Below are 18,232 nucleotides of genomic sequence, written 5' to 3'. Positions count from 1 at the left end.
CGGAAGAGGGCTTCAGAAAGCAACTCAAATCATCACATGAAACTTGACCATAGTAAATTTTAGCTTAGAGAAAGAGTTATGGCAGCGGAGCACTCTGGACGCAGATTTTAATATTTTCTTCTCACATATTTTCTAATAATGTATACAGCTATCAGAAATAAAACCAAGTTGCCAGTTCCTGAACGACAGTTTAACACTGACATTCAGCAAACGAGGCCTATGGTCTTAAAAGGTACTCCTCCCGTTTCTCTGGAACACGTTTCAAGCAAGAAATGCCACTTGTAAAATCTTCATATTTTATAACAAAAACCAGATATACATTTATCTGCCCCTTTAGAAATTTTAAACTATAAGTCTTTGTACAGCAGGTTATTCAAGGGCAGAATTACCCTGCTATGGTTAGCTGAGGTTGAGAGTGACATCTCGTGCTTTGCGAGGTATAATTTATAACTCTGCAACAGAAACAACATTTTACTCCCATCCATTAAGAAGGGAATAGCACATCTGTTAAAACTATAGTACAATGGCTGGCTTTGCGCTGCAACAGGAAACGTAACCCAATAGTCTCAGAACTTCTACAAACTCTAGCCATTTTTTAATGTAAAAGGATTTGAAAATTTAGTTCACTGTAACATCTGTTAAGCTCTTGCTACTCTAACACATGATATTCTTTCTGCTCTTACCTGCCAACAAAAATATTTGGTTCTATGTAAGACTATCGCAAGCGTGTGATAATAGCACTCTGCTTCTAATTTTATATGCCACTGTACGCTGACAAGATCATATGGTAGAGGTGCTAGTAAATCTGTTTTGTATCAGAAATAAAATCTTCTGATAAATTTATTCAGTTTTAATTGTATATGAATCTAGCAACAGGTCAGGAATTTTGAATGCACATTAACATTAAAAACACCAGAGACTATATAGTTATACCGTGCATATTTCTTTTCCTTCTTACAAACTTCAGTCAAGCCAGCCGGGCCTGTACAAGCTCTGACGTACTGATGCCTCCGAGTCCTTCTTCCAATCTTTCCATTTGTCCTTAATACCCACCTGATGCAGTTTGCCTTCAAGCAGAACATAAGCTCTTCACTGCCAATACTACTTTTTGCTATTTCACTTGACATTTATATAAATCTATAAAGACCTGGTCCTAATTACGGCTTCTGATTGTTACAATAATGGAAGTACTAAATCAGACTTGATGATCTGCTCAGGTCCCTTCCAACCCTACCAACTATGAAACTTACTACTAGTGCTACCTACCATATATAACACGTTGGAAGTGTCTTTTAACTCCATATGTTTTAAATCCATATGTTAGCTTCTTTTTTTCAAAACATGTAGGAGTTTGAGGAAGGCAGGACATTCAGTTCAGTTTCCACTTGTCTAAGTAGTATAATGTCTGCTAGAGTCACCAGACAAATAATTTGCAGCAGCAGCAGACCTGAAACTTGCATATCATTGACTAGAAGGAGTGGCTATGTTCAGCACTGATGCGTCAGATATTACTATACTGTGAGAAACCTTAAGACATGGGTGGGATGGAGTTGCATTTCTTTTAACATGGTAATCCATTTAAAGCAACAATCAGAAATAGATATCTAAAAGCCTAGCTTGTCTAAGAAATTCAGCCCAAGAACGTTACTTAGGAATAAGAATGTCCAAATTGTAAAACTAACCGTCCGCAACACCATTCCTTGAACATGTACTTCGAGTAACCTGGTTCCTTGACGAGTATCCTAATTATTGTAAACTGAAGTCACTGTAGTCACAGCAAGTAACGGCAAATTAAAAAAAAAAGGGGTGATTTTAGAACAGTGCTTCTCAATGCTTCAGGGAATCAGCTAGAACTAGAGGGCTACAGGCAGCGTTTCCTAGCAGTGATTCTGTCATGCAGAGACTTCTAAGTGCCACATGCCAGAGGCTGCATGACCTCTCCCAGAAATGGAAATTCTCTGTAGGCAGCAACATGCATCTCTGAAGACAGCGCGACACCCTCTCATTCAGACTGGAGCTATTCAACGTTTATGAACTGAGCTACTAGAATTTTTTCAAAACCAGAGCATATAACCTCACCCACTCTTTGGAAGTGAAACTAAATAATCAACTTGCTAAGACGCAAATGTAAATTTCTAATAAGTGTAATTTAAAGAGATCATAATTTAATAAATTCCATTAGGATATAATTACTGCAAAAAAAACAAACGAGACAAAAATTAATACCCTTATTAATAAGCAGTAACTGATTTTGCAATTTGAAGGAAGTATATTATTGTGGATACACGAGATGTAAAATATGAGAGAGAGAGAGAGAAAGAATGAATCTTCTGAATCAGAAGCTTCATAACTGTCCAAAAAGTTGCAATAATGAAGCCTACAATATATCATCCACCATATTCTCAGTGCTTTCCTATGATACTGTCTTGTGAAACAAAAAGCAAAAACTTGAATATTAACGACGTGCAGCATATTAGGATGGAAAGGCCCTAATTAATCAGAGGCTCTCTGTGCTAGGCAGGGTAGTTTTCTAACAAACTACAGCCATACAATTCATACCTGTGCCAACTAAACTCTAAGAAAGAAATCTGGCATCCTAACCGTAAGCTCATCTGATCTCTAAAGCAATTTACTAGGAAAGTATTGAGGATAGGGCATAGGAGGCCTGCACGCTCGAGAAGGGATGCCTGTTTCTAGCAAGTTCTCTCAGCTTTTAGCCCAACTTACTCGTGCGGTAGAGGCACTTGGGAGGATAAGGGCAATATTTGTCACATTATATACTACACATTCACCCGTGCATATCACCTTAATTGTCAACACTCACTCAAAGCCAACCCTCATATAGAACTGAGTACAGTAATTCCTGTTGCTTTAAGAATCACTGATCCTCTTTTGCACGAACACCAGAAACAAATAAGCACCATCATTAGAAGGCTACTGAATACAGCAAAAGAAAAATTTATTAAAAAATCCCTAATTAATGCATTCAAATAAAGGAAGGTGAGCTTATCTGAACTATAAAATTAAACAGATACAAAAGTCTCATTTGCATCCAAGTAAGTAATCTGACATATTTAGTACAGGTACCACAAACTGTATCAGTTTTACTTCAAAAATAGCATCACTCACTGACAGACCTACCACATTCCTATCAGTTCAGATAAGGAGAGCATTTTATCCTACCCAAAGAGAAGCTCATAGTCTGTCCTACAAACTCTGGCCTTCATAGGGCACACACTGATTGTACTGACCACCGCATGCATGACTGAAGGATGCCTCAACAGCTGCTCAGGTCACGTACCAAAGCTCAACCACCTCAACAGTTCACGTACTGACCCAACTGGCACATGTCTTTTGTACATATGAATTCTGCAACCTACAGAGGTGTTAAGATTATTCAGACTTCCCATGTCATTGCTAATGCACCAAACCGTGAGAGCAAAGGGCATGTCCAACTTCTCTCTCATAGGTGGAGGTTCGAATAAGGCATCACTGAAAATCTGTCCCTTTTGTTGGATGAGACTAGAGCTTTGGCCTTTGGGCCACTTTCAGACTTTTGAACACCTGAGGCCTGAGCCACTTTCTTGTATTGATGTAAATTAAAATTAAGTCCGTTTTTTGTTTTTTTTTTAAATACACCAGTGTGAAACTAGTTTAAGTGAATATATATCAGGCCCCTTTCCTGTAGCTAACTGCACACTTTAGACATTAATCTGACCAGCTACTGGGGGTCTTGTTATTGACTGAGCTACTCGGAGATGGATACTCCACTCCCATCAATTCCTTCCCTGCTCCGTCTCAAATGAAAACAATTAATTTTGTCCAGATCGCTCGCTCAAAGTGACAATGAGTTGTGTAACCCCACTACCGCTGGCATCAATCACCAAGTCCATGGTGAGATGGACTGAACCAACCGCCAAAGTAGGATTGGCTCTGCATAGGTCTGGATTCCCTTTCTCCACATCCCTGATGCGTAGTCGCAGAAAATGGAGCGGCATATTTTTCCTTTGGGAATGTCAGTCTCTCTCAGTGCATATGTGACGAGAAACAGTCAATAAGGTTAAAAGGCAACCAGTTCTCAGCAAAGTAAAAGTCATCCTGAGTCCAGCAAACCAATGCGGACAGTTTATAAATAAATTAGGTCAGGGGTTAGAAGAAGATAGGGGTAACACCCCCCTACTTGTCAGTAGTGCAAAGTCTTAGATAATGAAGGATGCTAGTAGTAGTTACAAAAGGACTAGGTCAATCTTCTTTGCATAATGGGCCCAATCTGGTGTTCGGTGGAAAGACAACATTACTTTCTGGAAATGGCACATGATAAGAAACTGGGCAGTAGGGTGACACATTTTAATGCCTTATTTAGAATCCACTGAAGCCATGGGGTACTGTTGGCTAACTCATAATCCTGGCAGGGCTACAACTGGATTTCTCACCAGTTATTATCCTATTTGAATACTATTGTTTGCAAATGGCACAGCTGTCCTTTTAAATTATGATCTGATGATGTTTGAGACACGCTGCTCCTGAAAGAGCTATAAAATATTATGGTTTTGAGTATCTAGAGCATCAGACAGATGAATTCATGTTGCACTGCCATTTGTAGAACACAGTTGTCAGGCATTTATAGATGTGTCATCAACAAGACCCTTCCAACACATCCATGCAGCTCCCCTTCACTGAGCAATGCTTCCCATGTGAAATTCAAGCTTGTTTGGTTTTTCTCCCAAAGCAAAAAAGCAGCATTTGAAACATTTTTAAGCATCAGTATTTTGCTTTCAAGCTTAGCTATTTAAAAATGACCGCTTGAAATCCCTCAAAAGATCATAAACAAAAGAACAGAACAAACAAAGTTAAAAAAACCCCCACTTAAGGAAGTAATTATCTTTGGACTTACAAATAATGGAAAGAGAGCAAATAGTCACCAAGTTATAAACCTGCAGAAGCATCTTGAAAGCATCTTCCTCAGTCATCAATAATCCCATTAGCATGGTTCTCTATCTGAGGCATTTACCTACCTCTCTATTTAGATAAAAAATGATGGAGCAAAAACAATTAAAAATTTCAAAACAACTTGTTAAATGCTTTAAACATAAACCAAATCACAACATCAACCCCAAGCCCTACCAGATGCAATTCCCTTTACCAGAGCACATAAAAACCCTGCATTCCAACACAGCGTGTTTACATTAGACAGACAAGGCTAATCTGAAATGGCTTTAGGAGCCTTGCTTAGAGTGCTCAAGGGCCTGACAGTGCGATGGTCATTAAAAATACAGTTGTAGTCATGAGGGGCAAAAGGTTAAAGCAAATATGTACATCTGGGGGTTTTGTAGCTTCACTCCCAGGACCTGAAAACTGAGGATGTGTAAAATGCTGCAGATCAGTCGCTTACCATGGATTTGGTGAAAGGCCGAGCCAAGGTAAACAGCAGGGTATACACCCACCAGTTGCGATGGAGAGACGAGTACATCATATTTCCAGGATGCACTGCATTAGATGTCACCCCATGGGGAGAAAGGCGTCGGTTTAGCTCATTGGAGAAGAGTATATTGCAAAGCTTGGAACGGTTGTACGCCAGCATAGCCCAGTACTCTTTCTTAGATGGAGAAAGCAGACTAAAGTCAAGTTTTCCCGAGGAGTCTTTTATGTCTGTAAATCTAAAAAACAGTAAACATGCCTTAGACACTATGGAGCAAACTCCGATCTCATTTAAAACTGTGCAACTCCGCTCAACTCACTTCAGGTTGTGCTGCTCCACATGGGAGCAAAATTTAGCGCCTGATCTACACAAAGTAAAATCCTACTTTGCAGTTCCTTTAAATGCAACGGACAGTGCTTAAGGTACACAAAAAATGAAGGGAAAAAAAAGGAAACAATAGGATAGATTTAACACAACAAAAGTAGACATAAACACAGGTTTTTCTGATCATTTTAAAACTATGAACTGCATTTTTTTGGTTTTACACATGGCAACAAAGACAGTTATTTTTAAGTTTGTTTTGTTTTGAAAACTCACACAAACACAATTAACTTGCATTTAAATAATTCAGAATGAAGGATTTCTGTTTTTAGAAACAGTGTAATGTGTATTCTTAGCCATCTTCCTCCACCCATCTCCCACAATTATTTTTACCAAATACTCAAGCATTGCATATTTTCATGTAAGTGTTCAAGTAACTATGGATGAGTCTTGCTGCCTCTTAGACTCTTTTTTAGATTAAAAATTGATGAATATAAAGGGGTTATAACCTTGGTAACTTGCCATCAATAGTCTTATATGTTTAAAAGATAAATGTAAACAAAGCCAAAATGAGTTCTGGCAGAGTATAATGTTTTTAAGTACACCCATGGCATGGCTGAACACAAATCAAAGTAACTAGTTGATGTTTTTTAATTGGGTCTGACAGAGTCATTAAACACCAGCTGTTTGTTTCTTTCTTTCTTTTCTTTTTTTAATAACAAAGTAGTGAATGTATTCAAGGCATTTACATGAAGAAAAGGAATTTTCTAGATAGTCATCTTAGCATTCTTACAATTTTGGCTTATTAAATTAACAGTACACATTAGTGCTGAGAAATAAATCAAATCACTCTGTTACAAAACAGGAGATCCACTAAAACCAAAAAAAGATTTAACAAACTTTCTTTTAATGTTTAGAGCTTTTAGCATAAGCTGGGGAGCAGGGAAAAAAAACCCCTAAACAAAACTGTAGTGCAAAACAGGTTGCTTTAATTGTAGAATCTCCTGCCCCAATAGCTTGATTAGCTAGTCACTTCAGTCAGGGGCAAAAATAGCAATGCACACAGCTAAAAGGGCTCCAGGGTGATTAGGGCCTTGAAGAATCAGGACCTGGCTTGGTCTCATAAATAAAATGCCTCTTTCAAGACTACCCCAGGAATAAACACAAATGACTGTAGCCAAATCAGATCATAAGACACTGTCTACAACAGAAATACAATTTTTAAGTAGGCTGTGTGCAGTGGCATATTGTGAACCCAATACCACCCCTACTTAAGTGAACCAGTCTTACTCATGTTGGCAGCTCTCACTGGCTTCCATGTACTATCAAGTTAATTGCACAGAAATTAAGACAAGAGCAAATTCAACCTATTTACTATTCACATTTTAATATGGTGCACTTAAATTACCCATACACTTAATTTTAACCAAATTCATTTGCATTGAATCCAGTTAACTAACCAATACAGAGGAAGAACCAGGGAGGCAAATAAATATGTTGCCTTGGAGCAGGTGAATATAATATTTTCTACAAAAGGACTTTATTTTTCCCCTAACAGGGGGCTTGACTCCAGTGAAAAGATTCAGCCAAGGTTTATGGAAGTAATTAGATACCAACACTTCTGTTTTACAACGTGGTTTAAGGCTCTGAGTTCTCTAGTAGGTCGAAAAGTACTACCACATAATAAGATCTACTGTCTAAACTAGCTCTCTGCCGAAGTTTATTGCTATTGAACTGCTAGAAAAAGAAGCCATTTAAATGGCCATTTTAAATGTTCAAATATGATTTAAGGGACAAGAAATAAACTCCTAAAAACGGAAAAGCAATAGATTGCATTAGTTCTTATATTCAGTCATTCACTGTTACTCAATTTTTGATGGGCTTCCATAAACCTCTGTGGATCTTACTGAGTTAGCAATGAGCACTTAAAAAAAAATCTGTTTTTTCAAAAGAAAGATAAAGACATGCAAAGATATAAGCTCCAGTTATGCACAGCTCTTAAGGGGGGGAAAAAAACAAAGATGTCATTTAAAATACTGTTTGAGATACAAACTTACAAAGGGAAACAAGCAGCTGACAATTCAACATAATCGCCCATTAAATAACAGCTCATTTATACATATCCCATTGTGCCCTCCACATCTGGCGAGTGATTGGAGTTGGCAGATTTATTTCTAGAGCTATCCTGCCTGCCCCACAGTAGCCTTCCTCACTCCTACCAGAACTCTGCTACTTGCTTTAACAAACCTGGTGTGATTTGCAAAGATAAGGATGTCCAGATTTTGTTACCACCTAATTACTAGATGTCTCATGTCTTTTAACACTGGGGAGGATTATTACTGGCGTTTTCTATTGCTTCCTTTCATTTCAGCCATCATAAATTTAAAATGGTAAAAGTAAATCTATCTGCAGTGTGTCATTTATACCATAAGCCCCTGTGTTTGGAAGTGATAAAGGTTTCAGCCTGACCCTTGGCTGGTCTCTCTCTACCAGGTCCCAAGGGTTACATTTTATGGAAACATGATTAAAAAAAATAAGCTTCATTCTGGGTCACTAAAACATTTCAGAAATCAAAAAAAAAAAAGTACTTGCACATTTTTTTCTTTTGCTTTGCTAAAGCTGTTATAGGCAGCACCAGACAAGTGAAATCAAAATCAACAGTAATGTTACTAACACTGGCCTAATCCTGCAATCTCTACACATTCAGAACTAAGGTTGAAATCAGAAAGATGCGTGGGGTCAGAAAGCACTGGGCCCTACATCTTATTCTGGGTAATAACTAAAAACCAAAACCCTCATTTCTTTCTGTTCTGTTTTTAACACAGCTCCAAAGTAAGCTGCAGAAATAGCCAGAGCAATATAAAATCATGCGTTGTGCTTTTGGCCAACTAAACTCCAAATGGTGATAGGAAAAAGTGTTGTCTGATATTTTAATTGAAATTTTAAACAAAAGAGGCATGGCCAGATCTCTATAACTACAGTACTTCCCTTCCTACAATTATATACCTAATGTCTGCATTGAATTCCCTAACTTCTCATTATAAAACAATTGGATTTCATCTAGCAGTCTTTAATTGCATTGTTTCTCCTGTTAGAATAACCACACATTCTTCTTGGTAAGATGTTGAAGTTGTTGAATGACAAATCAATAAAGGTCATGCCATTCTGATTTAATCAATTATTATTCCATCTCCTAGCAAAATCAATCAGTGGCCTGAAGTGCAGTGAAAAATCTGCATTCATACAAAGAGTGGCCAAAAAAATACTACCCAATATTATGAAACTTGTATGTTATAGCCAGATCCTCCAGCATTCATAAATAAGAGCAATCCTTTCAGTAAGATTTCTCAGGCATGAGCCAGTGCTGTAAGGCTGAGCCTTTTGTGTATTAAAAGGTTTGTATTTCCACCCTACTGATGTCCGATTTCAGAAAGGGAGCTAAATAATAAACCATACTGTGCGACTTGTACCAACCTGTGTGATTCTGATGAAACCATCACAACTCTTGCAGGAGATGAGCGACGCAGAACATCTTCAAGGAGCTGGACAAGGTAAAAATTCCCCAAGTAATTCACCTGAAAGGTGGACTCCAAGTCATCCTCTGTCAAGGACCATGGGAGAGCAAAAACAGCAGCATTGCAGATCAGGATGTGAAGGGGCCTGAATAATCAGAAAGATAGGATGGCATTAAAAAAAAAAAAAGAATAAGACAGTTGAATGTACTAAGTGTAATAAAATGTTCTATTTTTGGAATTGGAGGCTCCACCTCATCATGTAGACACCTCACCAGGAAAAAAGGCAAAAATCACAAACAAAAGTAGCTTGTCAACAACTAGAGCCCAAATTCTTTGCATCTCCAGATCCACACTATTGAGGTGAATACCTCATCAGCACAGAAGATTTTGATGCTCAAAACATCTGTAATCCCTGGATGGATGACTGACAGGCATATGCAGATCTGACTGAGTGGGCATGTAGACTGGCCTGTAATCATAATAGCTCCTCTCCACTCCTTCAGATGTCATTGAACACCCCAAGAAGTAAGGGTACACATATGGGAAAGTTAAGAGCTTCAGAGGTAATTCTGGCACAAATATGTCAGGAAAGGTTGCCAATTCATTCAGTGATTAGGAGCGGCATGCAACAGTGCCGGGATCGGAATGGCATTGTATTGGAAAGAGACCTTCTCCTTAGCATCGACATAATAGAAGGTTTCTTCTCCTTACTGGGAAGGAATCTCATCCCACAAAAGATCCAATTCCCATCTGTTTCTTAAATGTTGGACATATCAATTCATCACAGCTGGGAAATATAAGGAAACTTGATAGACAAATAGTTATTGAAAGAGATCAAAACACCCATGTCTGTGGTCTAAACTGGGATAAGAACATCACCGTATGAACAATGCTTAAAAAAAAATCAGTTAGGAGGGGATCAGGATGGAAAAAGAATAACCTAAATAACTCCTGAAGCATTAAATCTAGGAAGCCCTGTCCTCTGGTGGGAAAATTACCACAGCCTTACATGAGACCCTTGAGACAGAGACTCTCCTTAGACTACATCACCTGGCCCCTCAAATGGAGAGGGCACCTTGAAGGATTTTGAAGACAAAAGCCCCTGGTTCTAGGGTTTCCTTGTCAAGGCAGGATACAACTATTCTAAACTGGCAAAGGGGAGAAGGTCATCTCCACCTCCCTGCAGATCCAATGAGATCAGTGGCTCCAAGCACACAGTCAAGACTAGAGTCAATAACAGTCACAAAACATGTTCATCCTTGGCCTTAACCATAAAAGGCTCCTTTATTTTGCACCTGGTGTGCTATGCATCTTGCACTTCTTTAAACCAAACACGTAGAACAAGGACAATTACCCTGCTTCCTTTCATTTCTGCATGTGAGGGGGCGAAGGGCTTGGTGTCTTCCTACCAAGTAAAACTTGACCCAATCGAGGTTTTACTTGACTGTCTTTGTCATTGAAGAAATCTTGGCACCAATGGATTTAGCTCTGTTTTTGGAAGGCTTAACAGACTTAGAATCTGATATAGCAGATCTCAGCAGGGATGTCTTTGAGCTTGAAAGGTCAGATTTGACAGGCTGAGTCTGCAAGAGACAATTCCTGTAACAGTAGGAGTTTAACCCTACATTCTTGGACCTGATATACCCAAAGAGCAAAGGTCGTACAAGCCAAGCAGTCACCAAGCAAGTGCCCTTCACTGTATTTCAGCACACAAAATGAAGGGGCATTATGGACAATTAAGAACAAAAATACAACTTACAAAATGCATTTTTTACACTAGTGTCAGCCCTGTTAGGTATATGACCAACAAATGGCTAAACTTGATGGCAAAACCAATTTTTTAAAAATCTCAACTTAACCCTAATTTATTATAAACCTAATAGACTCCTAAACAACAAAAGAGTATAATTTTAAATGGACCAAATGAAACATAAGCAGTAAGAAATGGAAGACAACAATTTGCTGTTTTCAAGTAGGCTATAAACTGTCTAGGAATAAAATGTCTATAGCCACACCTCCTTGTCTACTACATATGAAACTGGGTGCACAATCAAGGATCATCACTTTCTTAGACGGTTCCAAGCCAGGAGCACCCAGGCCACACAAATCCCAATACTACGGGGCATCTACAGAAGAAATTCTGGAAGGGTGGGATTTTCAACAGACTCAAACAAGCAAGCAGCTGACTCCTTTACACAAATCTGAAGTTCCCAGGCATTTTGTTGGAACTGAGAGAAAGAGATTAACTAAATCTGACAACACAGAGAGCACTATCATTGACATAAAAAAAGATAATTTTTATATAACATTAAATTTCAGCATAAATGGATCTGAATAGGAAATTGTATGACAAGTTCTTGGAATCTCAGTGTGGCGAGTTTAGGACTTCAAAAGGCACAATTGACATGATCTTCATTGCTTGCCAGCTGTGGGATAAATGCCAGGAATAACATAAACCTCATAAACCTCTACTCGGCCTTTTTTGACCTCACAAAAGCCTTCAACTCTATCAACCGAAAAGCACTATAGAGTATACTTCTGAAGTATGGATGCCCACCGAAATACATCACCATTTTTTGCCTGCTCCATGATGACATGCAAGTGATGGTTGTCAATAACAGATCTATCACAAATCCCTTTGACATTAAGATGGGAGTTAAGCAAGGCTGCATCACCGCTCCAACACTCTTCTCGACATTCCTTACCATGATGCTACATCTAACCATCAACAAGCTTCCAATTGGAGGGGATCTAAATGACCGAATGGATGGTAAGCTGTTTCATCTCAGCCAAATCCGGACTAAAACCAAGACCACCCCGACCTCCATCATTGAGCTCCAGTACACTGACGATGCTCTAGTCTGTGCTCATTTGGAAGCAGACCTTCAGGCAATCGTCGACATCTTTACCAAGGCATACAAGAAAATGGGACTGATGCTTAACATTCAGAAGACGAAAGTCCTCCATCAATAAGCTCTTAATGAGCAATCCTGAGCTTCAGTCATTCAGATTCACAATGAGACTGAAGAAGGTTGAATATTTCCCATACCTCAGAAGCCATCTCTCGGACAAGGCTGACAGAATCATAGAAAATTAGGGCTGGAAGGTCATCTAGTCCAACCCCCTGCTCAAGGCAAGACTGTCCACTATAACCCCCAGGTCCTTCTCCGTAGAGCTGCTGCCTAGCCAGTCAGCCCCCCGCCTGTACAGGCACATGGGATTGTTCTGTCCTCAGAACAGGATTTTGCACTCGCCCTTGTTGAACATCATGACATTTGTTTTGGCCCAATCCTCCAATTTGTCTAGGTCATTCTGAATCCTATCCCTACCCTCCAGCGTCTCGACTACTCCCTCCAGCTTGGTGTTATCTGCAAACCTGGTGAGGGTGCACCCTATTCCATCTTCCAGGTCATTGATTCAGACATTCAACAAAAGCGGCCCCAGGACCAACCCCTGGGGCACTCCACTTGATACCAGCTGCCAACTAGATATTGAGCCATTAATTACTACTCTCTGAGCCCGATGCTCCAGCCAGTTTTCTATCCACCTTTCAGTCCATTCATCCAGCCCATAGTTCCTTAGCTTGCCTGCGAGAATGCTGTGGGAGACTGTATCAAAAGCCTTGCTAAAATCATTGTTGGCCACATCCACTGGTCTCCTATTGTCCACAGAGCCAGTCATCCCATCACAGAAGGCAATCAGGTTGAATGGCCTTGGTGAATCCATGCTGACTGTTCCTAATCACTTTCTCCTCCAAGTGCTTAGAAATGGATCCCTTGCTTCATGATTTTTCCAGGGACTGAGGGAGGCTGACTGGTCTGTAGTTCTCCAGATCCTCCTTTTTCCCTTTCTTAAATATAGGCACCATGTTTGCCTTTCTCTAATCATCTGGGATCTCTCTCAATCACCATGAGTTTTCAAAGATGATGGCCAATGGCTCTGCAATCACATCAGCCAACTCCCTCAGCATCCTCAGATGCATCCCATCCAGCCCCATGGACATGTGTACGTCCAGCTTTTCTAAATAGTCCCTAACCTGTTCTTTCACTATTGGTGGCTGCTCACCTCCTCCCCAAATTGTGCTGTCTGGTGCAGTAGTCTAGGAGCTTGATCTTGCCTGCGAAAACTGAGGTGAAGAAGGCATTGAGCACTTCAGCCTTTTATGCATCCTCTGTCACAAGGTTGCCTCCCCCATTCAGTACAGGACCCAAACTTTCCCTGATTCTCCTTTTGCTACCAACATACTTGTAGAAACCCTTCTTGTCACCCTTGATATCTGCAACTCCAATTTCGCTTTGGCCTTCCTGACTTTATCCCTACACACCCAAGCAATCCTCTTACATTCTTACCTAGTTATTTGTCCAAGTTTCCACTTCTTATAAGCTTCCTTCTTGTGATTTAGTTCAGGGGTTCCCAACCCCAGACCACGAGGGGTTGGCTGCCAGTCCGCAGGAGGGCTGGCTACCAGACCGAGAGTGACCATGGACCGGCAAACTGTGGACCAGCAAACCACGGACTGGAAGTGACCAGCATACTGTAGACCGGCAGCCATAAAAAAGGGTTGGGTGCCTGCCCGCAGTATGTCAGTCCCTGCTGGTCTGCAGTTTTCCGGTCTGCGGCTTGGCGGTCCATGGTCACTTCTGGTTCATGGTTTGCCAGTCCTCAGCATAAAAAAGTTGAGAACCCCGATTTAGCTTACTGGAGAGTTCGCTGCTAAGCCAAGTTGGTCTGCTGCCATACTTGCTAGTCTTGTTCCTGCGCTCTCAGTAAGAATTCTCTAAAGCACAGCCAGCTCTCCTGGACTCCTCTCTCCCTGCTTTCCAGGGGATCCTGCCCATGAGCTCCCTGAGCAAGTTGAAGTCTGCTTTTCTGAAGTCCAGGGTCCTTACTCTGCTGCTCTCCTTCCTTCCTTTCTTCAGAATCCTGAACTCAATCATCTTGTGGCCACTGCTGCCAAAGTTGCATCCACTACTACATTCCCCACCACTTCAATTCTGTTTGTGCGCAGCAGGTCAAGAAGAACCTGGCCTCTAGTTGGCCGCTCCAGCCCTTGCACCAGGAAGTTGTACCCAATGCTCTCCAAAAACTTTCTGAATTGTCTGTGCACTGCTGTATTGCCCTCCCAGCAGATGTCAGGGTGACTGAAGTCCCCTATGAGAACCAAGGCCTGTGATCAGAAAACGTCAGCTAACTGTTTGAAGAAAGCCTCATCCACCTCTTCCTCCTGGTCTGGTGGTCTATAGCTGACCCCCACCACCACATCACCCTTGTTGCTCTCCCTGCTAACCTTAACCCAGAGACTCTCAACAGGCCTATCTCCAGTCCCATACCAGAGCTCTAAGCAGTCATACAGCTCTTTTACTCCTCCTCCAAAGATGCTCTTCCCTCTCTTCGTCAGGTGGATCCCATCTCTTTCCAGCAATCCTTTTTCTTGGAACAACATCCCACGGTCGAAGAAACCAAATCCCTGCTGTCTACACTACCTGCACAGCCAGGTACTGATCTGCAGGATGCACCTGTTCCTGCCTGGGCCCTTTCCCTTGAACAGAAGGATTGAAGAGAACACGACGTGAGCCACAGACCCCCTCACCCTTGCACCCAGAGCCCTGCAGTCACTTTTGATCCTCTCAGGGTCTCCCCTAGTAGTATCATTGGTGCCCACATGGATGAGCAGCATGGGGTAGTAGTCAGAGGGCTGGATGACTCTCAGTAATCCCTCCGTGACATCTTGGATCTGGGCTCCGGGCAAGCAGCAGACTTCCCAAGACAACAAGTCAGGTCAGCAGATGGCTCCCTCTATCCCCTGCAGAAGGGAGTCTCCAACCACCACCACCTGTTACTTCTTCTTGGTGGCGGTGGTCTCAGCCTTTCCCACCTTGGGGAGGCCTAGCCTGTCCTCATCCACCAGTGGAACGTGCTCCTCCCTTTCTGTTGCTAGGGCTCCATATCTATTCTCAAGACAAACTGCTGCAGGTGGAGGTGAAGATTTCTATTTGTTGCCAGAGGTCACAAGCTTCCAGCTTCTACATTCCCAGGAGTCCATGTCCTCTTTCTCCTCTAGCCCTGCCTCCAGCCATTCTTCCTCCACAGCCCTGGAGGTCTCCTCCAGCATCGAATTGATGAACTCCTCATGGCAGAGGATGTTTTGGAGCCACACCACCTTCTCCTGTAGTTCCCTTGCCTGTTCCCTGAGAGGCACCGCTCACAACGCACGCACCCCCCGATCTGGCCGTCACTGGAAAGAACCTGCAAGCTGCAGCCCCCACAGTGCCAAACCCAGACCTGGGTGGAAGACTCCGTGGTGAGTGGTCCTGCCTGTATGGAAACATCACAGGTGCAAGTAGAGGAAGCAGCAGTGGCTCTGGCATTCCAGCTATTTCCCTGGGTCTTAATCTGCCTCTTCTCTCTTACTGCCCTTTTTCCAAGGGCACCTTCCCTACCAAACTCACCTAGAAGCTGGCCTGTTTACTGCTTGTTGGCCCCAAAAAGTTCCTTTTTTCCTGCTTCCTCACACCAAGCTAAAAGGCTCTACCCTCAAAAAGGGAGAGGGGAGGGCAAAGTGACCCGCAAACTGTCCTGTGAACTGCCCGCAAACAGCTTATCCTGTTTGCTGCCCCTGTTCGCTGGCTCATCAACAGAGAAATCCAACATCGCCTCAAATGTGCAAGTGCAGCCTTCAGACGCCTGAGGAAACAGATGTTTCAAGATCATGACATCAGATCCAAAACCAAGTTAATGGTTTATCAAGCAGTCATGATCCCCATCTTACTGTACGGAGCTGAGACATGGACAATGTACAGGAGACAACTCAAGTTGTTGGAAACATACCACCAATGCTGCTTGTGGAAGATTCTTTGAAGCCAGTGGGTAGACAGACGCACCAGCATTAGCATCCTCTCTCAAGCAAACGCCATGAACACTGAGATGATGACCGTGTGACATCAACTGAACTGGCCCAGCCACATCATCCAGATATCCAACTCAGGACTCCCAAAGCAAGTTTTATTCTCCCAGCTCAAGCAAAGCACACACACAAAAGGTCGTCAGAGAAAGTACTTCAAGAACATCCTCAAAGCCAACTTGAAAAAACGCAACTTGAAAAAATGCAACATCAACGTCAACTCATGGGAGAATATCGCCCAGGACCACCCTAAATGGAGGAAGAGTCTGCTGCAAGGATCTCAATACTACAAAACCTTACAGCAACAGGAGACAGAAAAACAGGAGCGGCAGAAACCACAGACCAAATCAAGAACCCAGAGCCACCCATCCCGCACAGAAATATGTGCCTGAGCTGCATACAAAAAATCACCCTAACACAGTGGTCAAAAAACACTGTAGTCCTAGCTAATCAATCAGTGGTCAAAAGTCCAATATCTGTATCTGAACAGAGTGGGATTTATGTATTTATTTTAAGGCTCATAGACCGCTTCAGAGAAATACTGAAACCTCAGGAAAATTCAGGAAGTATAGTTTTCTGAAGGCTGAGTTTCTGCTCTCCTTTAGCTTAGGTACAACCTATATTCATAAATCTGGTCCCACATTTTGCACCAGGAAAAGAAACTGAGGATGTATTGTGTCTATGAAAGGGCAGTAGTGTATCTTTACTCAAATACCCTGGCAAAAAGCCTGTCCCATGTCATCCTGGTGCAACCCACTTCATGCAGAAGGGCTGAACAGATAGAACAAAATTTACACAAAAGTCCTGCAAGAATGATTTTCCTGGTTTGTAAGCTCTCAGGGGCAGGGACCATATTTTTGTTCTATATTTACGGAGCATGCCTGGCACAATGATGTCCTGGGCATTGTGGTCCTACTAATAAATAGGGAACAAAAAGGAAATGATGGAACTCTTGGGCTATGCTATACATCTTCGTTAGAACTATGCTGCAACATGGAACCTGTGTAAAGCAGCGTAGTTTACCATCATGTATCTGCCGACTGTCTTGTAACATTCCTGAAATATGTAGATTTATACAAAGGGCAGGGACTGCCCTCAGATATGTATACACACATCCTGGCTAAGCGAAAGAGAGGAAAGCGGGTCACAAAAGTGACACATAAAAAGTCCACTGAAATGTACAAATATAAAACAAACAGGAAACACTGAGCACTTAAATATTACAAATTATTGATCTGCAGGTTTAATTTACATAAGTCATTTTTATCCATTTGCAGTTCTTGCGAGTAGACCAAACCCTCTTATCCTGTAATAACTGTAACTTCAATGACAGGACACAGCAGTCCCATGTGTGCTGGAGCAAAGGTATGTGATCCCCAGGGTGCAGGGCACCCACACAGTAGCTCTTGAGCTCCACTAATCCAGGTCATAGCCTGTACGAGTACCCAAGGTTACTGAGCTTCTCATATAAGCTAGGGACAGACATTAAAAAAGCCAGAGCCTGAATTGATTCAATCTTTGCAGGTTAGCCTAACCTGCATAGATTGAACCAATTTGCAACTGAACAGACATTCACTTTTGACTCCGGAAAAGTGGGCACATGACTGCAGTGGCTCAGGCTAGAAGCTGGGGGGTGCTAGAGTGACCCCTCAGCTACAGGGAAGCTATGCAGGGGGGGGGAGGGGCAGGCCCAGGCAGGCCTGAGTATGATTTAGAAGGGGTTTAAACCCCCACCCTGGCTTGCAGAGACCTCAGGCAGGGTGTGCCTGGGGGGGCAAGGAGGAAGCAGCCCCTGCCGGGCATTTCCCATCCCCACCCTCATGGCTCCAACAGCCGGGGTGTGGCCAGACTCCAAGGCAGCAAAAAGCAAACAGAGATTGGGGTTTAATTCCCCCCTCCATACCCTGTCCCTGGGACCCCAGGGGCAGAGCAGCCCGTGTCAGGCATTTCCGCCCCGCATCGCCGGGGGGGGGAGGAGGGAATAAGCCCCCTTCACCTCAGCGGGCCATGCCAGATAGTGCTTGGCCTCAGCAAGAGTGGGTGGGGGGAGGGAGCACCCTGACACAGGCTGCTATG

At 42.3% G+C, this 18,232-nt stretch overlaps 1 protein-coding gene across 1 annotated transcript in view; it reads right to left on the bottom strand.

Annotated features, from left to right (window-relative positions):
* Positions 1–18,232, bottom strand: part of WWOX (WW domain containing oxidoreductase) — a 219,741-nt gene that overhangs the window by 34,110 nt on the left and 167,399 nt on the right. The window contains exons 7-8 of the mRNA XM_006016430.2: positions 9,215–9,400; positions 5,393–5,657 (exon numbers count right to left, since the gene is read on the bottom strand). Coding sequence (XP_006016492.2) covers positions 5,393–5,657; positions 9,215–9,400 — 451 coding nt within the window. The remainder of the gene's footprint in view (positions 1–5,392; positions 5,658–9,214; positions 9,401–18,232) is intronic.

Source organism: Alligator sinensis, unplaced genomic scaffold (assembly GCF_000455745.1).
Source record: "Alligator sinensis unplaced genomic scaffold, ASM45574v1 scaffold349_1, whole genome shotgun sequence".
NCBI classification, from domain to species: Eukaryota; Metazoa; Chordata; order Crocodylia; family Alligatoridae; genus Alligator; species Alligator sinensis.
This window is presented reverse-complemented; position numbering and strand designations above follow the sequence as displayed.